Here is a 16,110-nt window from a genome sequence, read left to right as displayed (position 1 = left end):
CTAGAATAGCATCCTCCCAAGGGGAGCAGTGTGGGGAAACATTTTAACTAGTTTCAAGTATGGGCTTGACAAGTTTTTGGAGGGGATGGCATGATGAGGTTGCCCACAAGAGCACGTGGTCCATCTGCAACTGCTAGTAGCAAATATCTCCAGTGGCTACCAATAGGACAAGATGGGGAGGGCTCTGAGTTACGACAGTGAATTCTTTCCCAGAATTAATCAGGTGGGTTCTTGCCCATGTGCTCAGGGTCTAACTCTACCATATTTGGTGCTAAGAATTCTCCTCCCTGTTCCTACCCCTGATCAAATCATCAGAGACCTTGGGGAGTTTTTACCTTTCTCTGCAGCATGGGGCATGGGTCACTTACTGGTTTCAACTAGAGTAAACTCATGGCCTGTGGTCCATCAGCAGCCAGAGTCCCCGTGGCTTTGAGGGAGCAGCATGTCCATCCCCATCTCCCTAGCTCTACTCCTTCCCACCACTATCTCACTGTATTCCCCTATTGTACCCTGTCCCCCACGCAATCCCTGAGGCCGCATCCCTGGGGGCAGGATTTGCAGGATGAGTATGGACATGGCTCCTTCCTCCCACTCAGGCAGCTGGGCCAGATTGTGGATATGTTCCGGCTGTAGGTGGCCTGTGGGCTATGTGTTTGAGACCCCTGAACCAGAGGAAATGGTGGATTCTCTGTAACTTTAAACCTGTAAAGCATGATTTGAGGATTTCAAACAGTAGATCAGCCAGAGGTTGTGGTTCTATCATAGGAGTGGGTGGGCAAGGTTCTGTGGCCTGCAGTGTGCAGGAAATCAGATGAGGTGGTCACAGTGGTTGCTTCAAGTCTACAAGCGTGAAGGTGACATTGCTGTGCCTGTTTGAGTGGAATAGCTGCTGTACAAGTGTCTGTGACTCAGGAGAACTTTTGACTGAGTCTGAGTTCTTCCTGAGAACTCCAGTCACAGCTGACCTGAGTTTTGACTCGTGTGTGTGTGTGTGTGTGTGTGTGTGTAAGCTCACTGTAATGTAAGCTTCTCTGCAGTAAACACGTATAGAGTTCAATGGCCAGTGATAAGATGCCATAATTCAGGAATAGGGTTGGGTGATTTTCAGTGATAACCAGATTTATCAGTAATGTTTTCACCAGCAACAGGTTTTGTGCAGGTCAGCAGAAACATTTCCTCCTCTGTCTGAGTGGGCTATCCTAATGCCATCTTCAGAACATGTTTCCTAGGGCAACTTCACAGACTATTACTGCTACTTCTACCACCACGCAAGTAGTTTATCATAAAAGCCACTTCTGGCATGTAAACCCATGTTCAGGTCTTCTGAAGGTATGGCAAACTGCCTTTGAGTAACAACAGGCCTGAATTCTCACTTAAGACACATAAGAGTATCCCTAAAAGTGTGGTTAAAAACAGTTTTATGTACAATTTTCTCAGGACCGGACTACTTATGGATACAAGTGAAATCTGAAGTAACAAAATATCACAAGTAAGACTAATGTTCCAGCCCATACCATGAACTACTGCTTTTGGGTCATCTTAGACATTTTAGAGAATCTAACCAAATTTCCAGATGGAATAGGTTCAGATACATTTCTCAGAAATGCCGGACTTTGGAACATCCTCATGCAGAGAGTCTACAAACCACTTAAATAGTTGCCCATCACTAGCTACTACTTTGACTTGACATTACAGTGGGTTAGTGTAGAGATGGATGACTCATTAGTACTACAAAAGGGACTAACTTAGTACTTGCAGGACCTGTTTACAGTTCTCCACTCCACCACAGACTTTCTCTATGATCTTAGATAAGTCACTTAACCTCTCAGTGCCTCAGTTTCTCATGAGTAAAATGCTTGATGTGAGAGTGAGGTAATTGGATACTGTACCCCTCAGAGACTAACAGAAGAGAGAAAATTGAGTTTATAACTATGGTTTCTGATACATTCTGCATTTGGCTGGGAATGGCTTCAGCAGAAGTGATCAGCAGTCTAGGTCCCAAGTCGTGCAGACTCCTAAGATGCATAGAAACCAAGCCACCTCTCCAGTGTCTGTCTAAAGGCTACTAACCCCTTTGGTCTTCTCCAGGCCATTGGCAGAAAGTCAGTACCACCATTGATTTGTTCATTGCTACTGCCTTCTCTGTGATGTCAAAGATAACTACTGCTTTCATAACCTCCTTCCCCTACATTAAGGTGCACAAACCCTTCAAAGCACCCATAGAGAAGCATTGCATGGTTGCTAAGACTGCACACTGTTCATTCACATTCACCCAACATGCATCCATTTGTACTGCCCCTCTCCACTGATATGAGGGTCAGCGTGGTTTTCTATCATTACTCAGGTAAAACTTCCATTGAATGTAATGGGAATCATTCTGGAGTAAAGGCTGCAGTGTTAGGCCCATGGCCCAATATGAATTCAAGCATGTATGTGTTGTATAATATGAGAAGGAGTCAATTTTTAAATTCTTATTTGGAAAACTTTTTAAGGGGGGATAGGCTCAAAACTGAACCAGATTTGCAAGGATTGTTGTCTTCCAGAAGTGTATGCAACTTGCATTTGTTCAGTTTGTTAGTGCTAAATTGGCTTCTAATTAGAAAATCTTTCATGTCAACAGTACTGATTTCCAGACCGTTAAAAATCAGTAAGAAAAATTGCTTAAAAGTTCATCATATTCCTTTTTTTTTTGTTATGAGTACGATGCTGTGCCCTTTAAGACATGAAGTGACTAAAGCGGTCTAAACGCTGAGTGTTGCTTGGTAGACTGAAGGTTGGTTTTTAAACTTTGGTGGTTAGTGTGCTCTGTGATGTGACTTTTTTTGCTAAGGTCTTACTAACCTTATTTACTGCCGTCACAGGTTGGTGTCAAGGTAAACAAAAGGGTTTTGGTCAGTAAAATACAGGCCGTTCTTTTCCCTTCATGTAGTCAAATAATTTGCTGTTCATTGTTTGGGCTACAAATAGCTTTTCACAAGCATTTCTGGTTGGAAATACGGTATTTCTTCCAAGTGGCACTATTTGTTTGACTTGGCATGCAGGCTTTGTAATTAAGTGTATATATTACTGCCCAGTTCAAATGGCAGGCATTTCAAACCAATTTGTTTAGGTTCCTTTCTTGCCAACACATTATTTAAAATGGAAAATCAAAACCTCATACTATACATTCTCACCATTCTTACTGGTTTAAATGAGATGTGGAATGCAGTCATGCCCTCTTCCTCCCTCCCCCAATACAGATACCCCTTTGAGTGCTGTAACAAACTTCCCCTCCCCTTTCTTTTCAGTGTTGCTTGTGGTTGGCAAATAGCTATCCAAGACTTGTTAGCACAGTACTCCTTCCATTATGTCACAGTATGTCTAATCATGGCAGCACCTGATTACATTTTCATTTCCCTAGAGAAAAGTTTTAGTAATGGAGACTTTGTCCTCAGAATCATAGGTGGTTTGGATTCAGCAATTAAGAATTCAGTCTTTTGAAGTATATAATATCAAGATTCTATGGGAAGTAATATGGCATAGATGGATGAAAAAGAACTTGAGGTATGCCACAATACCATCATAATGTAATGGCATTTATATTTGAGAGAATCTTTCATACAAAATTACAAAACATTTCAGTCAATATGCAAATATATACAACACAGCTTGCAATATATCATGAAGTACACTTGATAGAACACAGGTGAAAGGTATAAGGGAAGGTGAGTCTAATTAAATATTGGGAAACTAGGAGACTAATCATGGAGAACTGATTGAGATTTTTCTTCTATGCTTCTCTATCTACCCTACTGTCCAATTTAACTGAATTTGACTCAGGGCATGGAGTGGAGAATGGCAAAAAGAGGGGAAAAAAATTAGTGAAATCATGGCCTTATTAAAGTCAGTAGGAGTTTTACCACTGGCTTCAGTGAGGAAGTGGGGAGCAGAATTTCACCCCTGTTATTTTGTTCTCCATCTTGTTTCTCAAACAAGTTTAGGTCAAAAGAACAGTGAGCAAGGTGAGCAAATCCTTTTTTTTCAGTACCAGTCTGTTGGAGGAAGATGAGTGAGTGAAGTCCTTCCATCACTACCAAGCAACACTCCACATGGCGTATAATCATTGTCTCAGTCACCTCAATAAACAGAAGCTTCAGGGGGTAGCCCAGTTAGTCTATAAAGTGCTACCAGACCATTTGTTGTTGGGTTTTTTCTGTAACAGACTAACAAAACATGTAGATGGGATTATGAGCTTTTGCATCAGAAGAAGTGGGCTATGCCCACGAAAGCTCATGATACTGTCTACATGTTTTGTTAGTCTATAAAGTGCTGTTTTTTTTCAATGAACAAGACTCTTCTAATGTACAGGTAAGTTTAACACACACACAAACCCACCTGTCACCACTTACTGCATTTTGAAAACTACAGGAAGCTGTTTGTGAAACCAAGTCCACTTTATGCCTGGCATAAACACAACCTGTACACACACTTTCAAATCAAAAATTAAAATATTAATGTTTGTACTGTTTATCTTCTTCTCCCTAAAATAAGCAATGAGCAAACAGATAAAAATATAAAATAAAATATATAGTCACATTAGGAAAAATTGTACAAGAAGGTAAAATGTATTTTCTTTGTAGTTTTCCCCAATATCTGAGAAATAGATCTCAGGATATTTGTCCTGGATAAACTGTTCAAATAAATACTCCAAACTTCCCATGAAATGTAAACACGTAGTCTGGCAGGAAGGTTTGTAGAGACCAAAAACCTTCTGTCTTTTTTTTTTTTTTAATAGTTTATTCTTTTTCTTTGTCTAGCCTGCTCCATCTAGATTGAATTACGTAATCCCCTTCCAAACCAAAGCCTTCAAACTAGACAGGAAAGGAACATTATAGAACTGGGAAGATTTCTGTTGTGGAAGTGGCTTATTTCAGTCTCTCAGTGCCTTGTGGCTAGTGTGAAATATGATCTCCTCACTGCTGTAGAGTTGTTTTTTTGGCAATGTGCAAGGGAGGGGAGGGAAGGGGAGGGTAGCAAAAAATTATAAGGAGTTGTATAACTGTGTAGGTCTGTCATTTTTTAAGTCACTATAGCTCATCATTTGTGAGAGGAAAATGTGTTTAATTAGTTAAAGATTAATGTTAACACGACAATTTCTACTAAGTGAAGCAGCAATTTCAGTGCATTCCTTATTTTGTTACATTATTTATCCATGTTCCCTCTGTGTGACTATTTCTCTAAAGCAGTATCAAATAATGATGGACCTGAACTATAAAGTTTAGGGGTATTTGTATCAGTGGTTTTGGCTCAGCCTATTACAACACAGAGCCAGCCATAGAGTTCAGATCTGAATTGGGAAGTTCTGAGAGTCGTTCTAGGTCATGTAAGACCCCCATCACTACGGTATCTGAATGCCACAGATGGAATCTGGGGTTCAGCTAATGATACAAATGAGAGATGGCCATGAAGTCTAGATCTAAATCTAAATTCTCCTAAAGACTGTGAGTGTTCAATTTCTTGAGAGTTTAGATTGAGCTCATCCTGAATAACAAATAAGAACACACACAGCTAAAAGTGAGTGAGAGTTTACATGTGTTATAGCTAGTATTTATTTGTATTCTGGTAGCTTTGGGAGGTTCCACTCTATAGGTTCTTAAACCACACTAATCACTTCCAGATTAGGGCTCCATGGTGCTAGGTATGGTACATATACAACAAAAAGATCTAAAAGAGCTTGCAGTCTGTGTGAATGTGTGTGATTTTTGTAATTCACCTTTGTATTGAACTTAATGAGGTTTTTTTTGGTGTGTGTGTGTGTGTGTGTGTGTGTGTGTGGCAGGGGGAATCAAAATATTCTTTTCCTCCCTCTTTCTGCAGTCACACAAGATTACTATATGTCTATACGTTAGTCTAATGCATCAATCCAGTACTCTGCCCAGATATTTATAATTTGTGTACCACTATGATTGATATATACATCAGTGCTTGATGTTTCTGTCTTTAAGTGGGTTGGTTGATTTGTTAAAGAGTGGAGAGAGGAACATGGTTCTAATTTCCAAATATATAATTGGTTTCTTGCTCCTAGCTAATTAAAACAAACCACGTTTAAAAAAAGCTTGTTCACATAAAACATTTGTTAAAGTGTAGAAAACAGGCTGATTATTTCATAGGGGGAAAACAACAATTTCTATGTTTATAAACAGTGCTGGATAATAATGCTGAACGTCACTTAGAAAGGGGTGGTGTGTGTGTGTGTGGGGGGGGGGTGTGTGTAAATATACACATTTTACATTTGAGGACACACGCACATATACATACACATGCACATTTTACATCCATCAATGTAAATGTCCTTGAGTATTCCAGTGAAACTCTGAAGTTGCTGCAATTATTATGCTGGTGCAAATGAAAGGAGAATTTTAGTCACTTGTTCAGATATGTATAGTACTGTACTTGCATCAAAAACAGTTATAGGAAAGTACATTCGATTTTGAAATCAAACCTAATTTAAAAAAGAGAATCTTTTCCCAGGTGTTCTCTCTATACTATACACTTTATTTTCCATTTAAGGGATCTTATTCTCCTGTCATTTGCACCACCGTGAATCTGGAGTAACTTCCCTTAACTTTAGTGCAATCAATTCAGTTTTTACACTGGAATATGAGGGATCAGAATTTGGTCCAGTAAATTCATGCGGAATCTTACCACATGCTGACTGAGTTAAGTTTTTTTCCCCCCTAGCCGCTCCTTTTCTAGATTATACTTTCATAATCTATGAGAAAACGGTCTTGCTTTTGGAAACAAAGTACCTACCAGTTAATATACTTAAACAACAATAAAAGGTCTGATAGCACTTTATAGACTAACAAAACATGTAGATGGTATCATGAGCTTTTGTGGGTACAGCCCACTTCTTCAGATGACTGGAGTTAAGTAAATATTTTGCCACCGATGAATGCAAGAAGCATTTTTACCAGGATTCATCAGAACTTTAACCTAATGCATGTATTACTCATGGTAGGTGTACCAGGCTTTCTACTACAAGCTCATTTTATTTTCAGACTAGACCAACTGCCCCGCAATTTTTTTTTCCCATTCAGAGCCCCAATATTAAGGATCTCAGAAAATGGTATGTAGAATTTTGGAAGATCTCCTTGAAACACACATGGCAAAGTCATTCACAACAGGAGGAGAGACTGAGACTGCCTTCGGATGAATCCAAAAATAAGCGAGTCTGAGATTTAGAAGCTGTGCTTTTCCATCTACGTTGAGCCACTGCTCTATCTGTAGTAGTTGCAGGAAAATGAGCTGGGAGTTTGCTTAGGGACAATCTGAAAAGAGTCTAAAAACTAGACAGAATTTAGGGTATTCAAGCAAAGTGCTCTATATCCATCGGATTTTGCACTGCGAGGAAACTGTCACTCAGAAGCCTTTTGGAACTGAAGATGTTAATGGCTCCCACCCCACATATATTTAATTAGAAAATTCCTTCAAAGAAACCCCTTTTCCTTACCTTATACTTCATATTTGCAGGCTTATATGGAGTAGTCTTGTACAACTAGACAAAACACATTGAGAGCGCAGGTTTTTTCCCACCCATTTAATGCCTTGCTGAACGAAACAAATATTCCCAGAATTGCAGTTGGTTTGCCAGGCTAATGTGAGAGTTCTTGGTACTGCAAAGTTCCCAGTGTCTCTGAGCTCACGTTGGACTTGTGGGAGGCAGGCTACTGAACTTCATTTGCATACATCCCAGCTATTGGCTAAGAGGGCAGAATTCCTGGGAGAAGGTAGCACGGATCCCAGCCACTCCTCAACTTTTTTTTTCCAAACTCCCCTTCTAACAAAAAACACTTAACACGAGAGTCTTCCGCGAAAGGAGAGGAGGGGGCGTGTGAGAGATTGAGGGTGAAATCTTTGAAAGATTAGCTTCGTGTTTTTGTTTTTTTTTAAAGAAATCGACTCACAAAACAAGTTCCGACAATCCCGTTTCCTGTGACCTAGCAACTCCTTCAATTTCATTTCAAAGCCATTCACCTCACAATCTCCACATGAAATGGACTGTGGGAACAAAAGCCTTTTTGTCTACAGTACTCTCTTTCCTCACCACCCCTGCTGATATCTTTTCTTGGTCGCTGTTGTGTTTTCTGGGTTCTTTTCAAGGTTCAAAGTGCTCTGGCTGTCAGATTGAAAGAAGCCCCTAAAATATTCTGTCGGACATGGCAGAGATTTGACACTAAAATTTACTCACACATGTACTCGGAACCTACACAGTTATTATAATGATCAAAATGTTCAGGGTGTTTTCCAGACAGAATAAAATGCATATGTTATTTAGATACAATATATATCTGGCAGCCACTCTTAGCTTAGATTAATGTTTAATATTAAATCTGTGCGCTCTCATGCTGCTTTTCCCCTCTCCTGTCAGCACTAATGCTCTAGAAGCGCACACTTGTATCTTTGTATTTTGAACAGCGAGGTTTTTCATTCCCGTTTTCCTGCTTAGTGAGATGGTCTGTTAACGGGCCAGTCATTATCTCTGGAATCAAAACGCTAAGTGTTCGCTTTGCATGGGAAAGGATTGTTATTTACATATTGATTAGACACGGGAGGGCAAGTTGGCTTTAATGTTCGCTGAGCCTGGTTTATACAGTGACCCGGGCATAATCAGTGGAGTTGGGTAGTAATTCCTTTGTGCTTGCTTGGAGGCCGGCAGTGCTTAATTTGTAATGGAAGAGGTGCTGGGCTGCAAGCAATTAGGTGACATGGCTTAAGAAGCTATTTATTTATTTATTTTTACTTTCATAACTGATTTGGACAGCCCAGAGGTACTGGGGCTGGGAAGTGCCAAGCCTAGGGACTAGCAATCCCTGACTCAAATTAAACTCTTAGGGCAGGACAGAGGAGTGAAGAAAATATGACTTAATAGTGCCATGCTCTGTAACTGGAAATGCCTCATCGGTCTTGGTGAACTCAGTCCAGAGACCAGCAATCCTTGAGGGAAGAACTCCACCTAAATTACCTGACCTGGAAAGACACTTTATAAAAAAAAAAAAAAAAAAAAAAACACTTCTGACCCATTTGGATTTCAGCTGAAATTCTAGGTCACAGATGGACTAGGACTGCTTCTAGTGGTCTAAGAAAAAAGAGGAAGAGAGTGTCTTCCATTGTGGAAATATAAAGATGACTCCATTTCCACAATGTGATAGAACCTGAGTAGTTTTCATGAGACTCAGCCTAGAGTAGCAAAGTCTCATTAAGCTTTTCATTATGCATGGAAAACATAATATTGTATGTCTGTCTGTCTCCATCCAGTGGCTTAGGCGGAGGAAGGTTTTTGCCTTCCCAAACTGCCAGCCTGGCCTCCTCCACACTCCACCCCCAGAATGGTTGCTTTAGGTGTTCTGGGGGCGGAGTGTTGCTGCCCCCAGTGTCCTCCCTCCCCATTGCTCCAAGGAAGCTGGGGTGCACATGCTCTTCCTCTCCCTATGGTGGAGGTGGGGCTTCAGCAGAGTAGACAGGGCTGTAGGTAGGGCTGGGGGCCTGCCTCCTGCAGCCCCAGCTGCACGGATCACCCATGTCTATCTGCTATATATCTGAGAGAGTTCATTTGTCTCTGAGAGTTCATTTGTTCAAGAGTTCCTCCTAAACAGTAAGGCTGTGTCTACACTGGCAAGTTATTCCGGAAAATCAGCCGCTTTTCTGGAAAAACTTGCCAGCTGTCTACACTGGCCACTTGAATTTCCGGGAAAGCACTCATGAGCTAATGTAAAATCATCAGTGCTTTTCTGGAAAAACTGTGCTGCTCCCATTTGGGCAAAAGTCTTTTTCCGGAAAACTGTTCCGGAAAAGGGCCAGTGTAGACAGCACAGTAGTGTTTTCCGCAAAAAAGCCCCGATCGCGAAAATGACGATCGGGGCTTTTTTGCGGAAAAGCGCGTCTAGAATGGCCACGGACGCTTTTCTGCAAAAAGTGCTTTTCCGGAAAAGCGTCCTGCCAATCTAGATGCGCTTTTTCCGAAAATGCTTTTAACGGAAAACTTTTCTGTTAAAAGCATTTCCAGAAAATCATGCCAGTGTAGACATAGCCTAAGAGGCAGGATCACCAAATTTGGTAGGCAGTTTCTTCTTATAACTTAAAGCAAGATCAGGGTTTGGTTGTGCCAGGACAATGGGATGTGCTGGAATGGGATTGCTTCTCAGAAAACCATACAGATAAGAGACAGAATCACCAGGCAGGTGAAAGGGACTGTCTGGGGGTTCCCTTCCCCTCCCCCCATTCATGACTGCCCGTCCCTGAGCTTCCCATCTCCCAGGCATCCTTTTAGGAGGGTGATGGAGGAGCTTAAGAGTCCCCCTGCTCTCCTCCCCCCAATTCATATAGTAATACTACTGGCTGTTTCCCTTCATCACAGAGGGACAGGAAAATGCAGTTTGCTGCATTCCAGGGGAGTGCAGGGGCGGGGGAGGGGGCGTACAAACTTGGACCCGCTCCAGCTGGGGGACATGCACCCTCCCCTGGCTCTGCCCACTGGAACTGCAGTGGCCATAGAGAGGTGCTTCTCAGCTGGTCACAAGCTGCTGTGGTGAGAATAGGCTGGTGCAGTCCTCTCTCCCTTCATACTGAACCCCTCATTCCCAGCCCCACCCTGAGCAATGATTTAAAGAAAAAACAAAAATCATTTGAAGACCTGAGCACAGCTGGGTACATCCTCTGGTTGTCCTAAACAGTACTTACATATACAGTGTAGCATTGTTGCAGAGAAGAGTATACTTCATTGTGTTAATTAAATGGTTTCCAATTTGCTTATTTACAAAGGATCTCATCCTACAATTGACTCTCTACCAGCACAATTGCAGGACTCAGACTATAAATTCACAAATTTCAGTAATCCACAAGAGGTGAACTAATCATTAATGAGGACTAGTGAGTTTCTGCTGTGTGTTCCAGTAAAGATATTTTAGAATCCTACCATGTTGCATTGTAATTGGGCTTATGGTATACAGTAGTACTCTGACACAACATTGCTTGGACTTCTGGTTTTGTTGCTTTGTTTATTCCTTGAAAGTTTTCAGAGAAATACTGTAGTGTGAATTAGTTTAGATGTGGAACAGTTATGCCATGTCAATTTACAAAATACTGACATGTTCAACAATTACCATGTGACATTGCTGTGGATGTTATGTGGAATTTATTCCTAATGGTTAATAAAACATCAAGAGCACTTACCCTGCTGAAGCGATTCTAACTAAAATTGTTTCTGCACTCACATAAATTAGAGCAAACAGCCAAGGATCTTTTTTTTTTTTTTTAATTGGATGGATAAATGAATCCCATAGACCTAGTGTAACTGCAGTGAAAGTCTGAGTGTCTTTTGTTTTGTGAGTCTTAACTCCTCTGATCTTTCTGCTTGACTCTCCGTGGCTTTTGAGAGGATATAAATGCTTCCTTCTTGGATACTCTCCTAAAGGAGGAAGGGTAATTGGGGAATTAATCTGAGATTTGGGAATTCCAGGTTCAATTCTTTGTTCCACCAGAGACTCCCTGTGTGGCCTTGGGCAAGCCTCTCTGTCCCTCAGTTTTCTCATCTACAATATGGGTATAATAATCTTTCCTCACAGGCATATTATGAGTATAAATACATTTCATTGTGAGACACCTAGGGATACTACACTAATAGGGACAAGTTAAGTACTTCAAATGCATAGACCTGTGTTACTGGCTTTTTCTAAACTCCTACCCACAATGTATCTGTTTCTCTATTGACACACCAATAATAATTGTAGCAGCATGCAAATGGTGCTTTTCATGTTGAAAGCACTTTACGGTCAGTGAGAACTAAACACTTGCAGGTTGTCAGATCTTTATGCATTGTGTATGAAGATTTATATCATGTTTATTTTAAATGTCCACTTTAAAGTGTCATTTTTAATGTATTCCCTACATATATGGTAATGGAAACTTTGCGTCAAAGGCAAAAAACAAGGAAGCAGTATATTAGTATGCATAGTGTGTATTAAAAGAGCTTGTATGCACTCTGCTAGAATGAAATTTTGGGGGTGTAAAAACCTCAAAGTCCATGTAGCCAACAATACTGAATGGGAGCTTGTAATCGTTATACTTAATTTTTTTTTAAAAGAAACACATGCATAAAGGAAAGCTGGATTTAAAAACTCAGTGGTCCCCCCACTACAGGAAAGCAGTATCTTATTGCTCTGTATTTTCAGACATGCTTTCCCTCTCTCTGGTGTACTCCATTTACCGTCTCAGGTTTGCTCTGAGGTTTGAGGTGGCTTTTACTTTTCCCAAGGGTGAAATGCTCCATCTTAAAGCAACACTGGTACCGCAGTCTGCAATACAGCAAAGTTTCCCCAACACAACAGCAATGTCAGAAATTAGATACAACTTGAAAGGGGCGTTAGTAAATGTGATCCTCTAACCCTGACACACTGCTGAAAAAAATCAGACCAAACTTTAGTTAGTACAGCTACTTAGCTTTTTCTTAATGACCTTGCAGATTGTAATGTCTTCACTGCATAATATTATATTACAAGCATAGTTTTGGAAAATTTTAACTCGATTGTCTTGGCAGACCAGCAACGTTATTCACTGTAACATGCTTATGAGACAAAACCCTGGCTTTATCAGGGTCAATAGAGTGGAGCCAATTTGCACTGTCAGGCCTGCATTTTTATATTTACAGAGCCCTATTTAAATTCTTAGGAGGGCGACCTATAGAAAGTGACCATTGAATCCGTTCTTCAGAGCACAGTCAATGGGCCTGATTGTTGCTACACTGCCAACTGTAGTGGAGAATAAATCCTATTCCTTCATTTGTGTCTGCATCCTTGTGTCTCTCTCTTCTTGAGTGCCAAATATGGTAGCCAGGTATTTACTGAATGGCATCCAGGAAGCAAGAGCCCTGTCAATGTCAGAGCTAGAACAGCTGAGTGTCAGGAAGGTTAGAGTGAATAGACTACATGGTCCATGACAAGCAGTCTGAATAACAGCTGTGAAAGAAGCAGGTCAGCCAGGGAGACTGGCAGGGCCTGTTGAAGCAAATCAGCAAAGAACAATCTCCCAATACAATTGATGGGAGAGGACCAGCAGATCATTTTAGAGGTAACTTAAACAAGCAAAAATATGCAAGTAGTTCCCGGATCCTTGTGCCCCCTTTGCCATGGGAAGCTAGAGAGAAACTAGGGTCTGCAGAAAGCCCTTTTGAGAGGCTGATGTCATTGTATGTGCACTGAGCTACCCTTCATCTGCACAAAGCCTGTCCATCAGACAGCATTACGTAACAGCAAGTAACATCTGCACCCTGTGCGACCTTGTTAGTGGGTTTAAGGATTTGGCTTACAATGAACATGGATATAGTGGCCCTGCATTTCACTGTGAAAATTATAGTTCTGATTGTATGGCAGATATCTACAGATGGGGCCTGATTCTTTAGGCTCTAGGCAAAGCACACCACCTTTGGCATAAGAAGTTGGTCTCTTGCCTTCCACCATTAGATATCCCTTCCACCATTTTGGCTGTGGATGGCACTTTGATCCATTAGATAAATTTGTTACTGTTTTTTATGAGGAAAATAACAAAAAAAATACTCTAGCCTGAGTAACCCCTTATTTCCCTCTTCTGTGCAGAACAGAGAGTCTGCAGAGAGGTTCCTTTATGCTGAAATGAAACTAAGACAAAGATTTTTTTATTTCCACCCAAGAAACTAAACTATTTGAGGGAAATTCACCAAGTAATTAGTGTTTCAGCAAAGCGTGCACAGAAAAATTCTCCCTTTTGGCCAATGATGGGATTTTCCCCCCGTCCTCCCACTCATCGCTAGTAATGGACAGACAGACATAAACAATTCATTACATAAAACTGCTATGAGAACCTGTCTTGCTAGAAGAGTTATGAGCAGTGGTTTCCTGTAAAGGCCAAGTTCATATGCAAAGATCAAATTAGGAGGAATATTAAGTTCCCGAAGTCATGTTTTCTTCTAGTTAAAGGATTATTTATTATCATTGTACTACAATTCAGGCTGGCTTGTCTTATTTTAGAACAGTCTGATTCCTAAAATAAATGAAATCATCTCCTTGACATCCCACATCCTGTCATTTAAAAAAAAAAAAAAAGACCAAAAAGCTGCTATCTCAAATTCTCAACAGAGGGCTTTTCATGTAGAGGTTTTTCCAGGACACCCTCATTTAATGTCCCAAACCACCCCTCAACACCATTCTTGGGGACCCCCCCACCAGAGGGATAATGCAGCTTTCTTCAGTTCGACAGTGTTGCTTCAAAAGGCAATGGAAACACAAAGGTTTCCTACCCAGAGGCCAGCCCTATTAGCCTGAGGAGTGTTGGAAGAAGGTTGGAACAGGAGCATTTCAGCATGGCTCTGAAACCAAGGGTCTGGTCCAAAGAAAAGTATCTAAATGACAAGTGAACCAACCTGGGTAAATGCATTTCCTTTTCTGAATCTTCATTCATTTTTACACTCAAATTCAGATCCAGCTGTGGGGGCATGGATTCTCTAGTCATAGATAAGTTAGTGACTGCTCATGTTGCCTCTTTCCTGATTCTGGCCAGTGCCTCTGTTGCTTCCTCCTCCAAACAGAAATCATTTCTTGCAGGATGTTACTGAGCAGAAACAGGTCTTAGGCTCCAAAAATGTGTCCCAGAATCTTGGCATTGGTTTCAGGGATGTGCTGTTGTGGCTGGCACATGGAGTTCTAATACATCTCTCCACACCCAAATAAACAGAATTTGCAATACCTCCTGGGAGAAGTATCTCCAAACCTAGAAAGAGGTGATCAGGACTGGTCTGTAACTGGGTGATCAGAACAGTCTGAGTGCGGTCCAGCGGAGACTCAAGTGGGGTCCTGCAGGCAGCTGCTTATCTAGCCTACAATTAGGGCCACCCAGTCAAGCTTACACTTACTCCAGTCAAGTGAATCCTTTGAAATCCAGAAGTGCCATATTTGTTCAGAATTGGAATGACTAGAAATCTTTGAAAGAACAGCTTTTCTTTCAAGACTAGCCAATTAGCCCATCATAAGGCGGGATTTTCAGGTCTCTCCCCCACGTCAGTCATTTTTCCTGAGCCTCCGGTGTCTCACTGCTTCTCTCTCTCTCTCTTTCTCTTCTCCTCCCCCTCCTGCCTCTCACTAGGGGACTGTGGAGCCCAAATGGCCTTTTGGGCTCTGCACTCCCCGTGCTGCATGGGGAGCGCGGAGCCTAAACGGTCGCTCGCACCACTTGCTCCCACGTGGCGGCCTGGCTGAGCGGCACAGAAGTCAGCCGAATGCCACGGTGGGAGACGAAGGGGGACAAGGCAGTGACATTCACGGCCGGGGGCAGAGCCTGGAGCCGCTGTCATGCCACACGTCACCACCCTTGCCCCCTTCCCTTCCCGCCGTGGCGCTCGGCTGACTTCTGTGCCGCTCAGCCAGGCCACCGCGTGGGAGCAAGCGACCATTTGGGCCCCGCACTCCTCATGCAGCACGGGCTGCCCAGAGGGAACAGCCAGCATTTCTGCATTACAGACTCTCAGACACTGGGCTACTATATATATGACTAGCCAATTAGCCCGTCATAAGACGGGATTTTCAGATCTTCTCTCCTGAGTGCACGCGCTCTCTCTCTTCCTACAGCCTCCCCCCCACCTCTCAGCTCTCCTCTGCCTCCTGTCTCTCTCTCTTTCTTTCCCTTCTCCCCCTCCTGCCTCTCACTCTCCCTTTCTCTTCTCCTCCTACCTCTCTCCCTGCCCCCCTTCCTTTCTCTTCCCCCGCCCCTCCCCAGCCGTGGCGCTTGGCTGAGTGCTGCCTGCTCAGCCAGGCTGTTGCGAGGGAGGGGGGCAGGGCGGTGATGTAAACGGCTGGGGCGGAGCCATGTACATCACCGCCCTTCCTTCCCCTCCCACCCCGAGGGAGCCCAAACAGCCCATTTGTGCTGTTGGCTCCCCCGGTGGCCCGGCTGAGGGGCACAGCACTCAGCTGAGTGCCACAGCGGAAGGGGAAGGAGGACGGTAACGTTCACGGCCCCGCCCTTTTCCCCTCCCTCTGTGATGGCTCGGTTGAGGGGCGCACCACTCAGTGCCATGGCGGGAGGGGGAAGGGGGGGCGGTGACGT

General features: G+C 42.5%; 1 protein-coding gene across 4 annotated transcripts in view; it reads right to left on the bottom strand.

Moving 5' to 3' along the window:
- NEDD9 (neural precursor cell expressed, developmentally down-regulated 9) overlaps window positions 1-16,110 on the bottom strand; it is a 153,492-nt gene that overhangs the window by 48,594 nt on the left and 88,788 nt on the right. Inside the window, exon 1 of one of the 4 annotated variants that reach the window (XM_075921260.1) lies at window positions 7,493-8,078. The exons of 2 other annotated variants lie outside the window; for them this stretch is intronic. Coding sequence is in view for 1 of the 2 variants with exons in the window: in XM_006138774.4 (XP_006138836.2) it covers window positions 7,493-7,504 (12 nt within the window). In the remaining variant the exon portion in view is untranslated. Of the gene's footprint in view, window positions 1-7,492; window positions 8,079-16,110 lie in introns of those variants that run through there. One more of the 4 variants, XM_006138774.4, reaches the window with a different exon arrangement.

This window comes from Pelodiscus sinensis, chromosome 2 (genome assembly GCF_049634645.1).
Source record: "Pelodiscus sinensis isolate JC-2024 chromosome 2, ASM4963464v1, whole genome shotgun sequence".
In the NCBI taxonomy this organism is placed as follows: Eukaryota; Metazoa; Chordata; order Testudines; family Trionychidae; genus Pelodiscus; species Pelodiscus sinensis.
The sequence above is the reverse complement of the archived record's forward strand: the minus strand, read 5'-3'. Positions and strand labels throughout refer to the sequence as shown.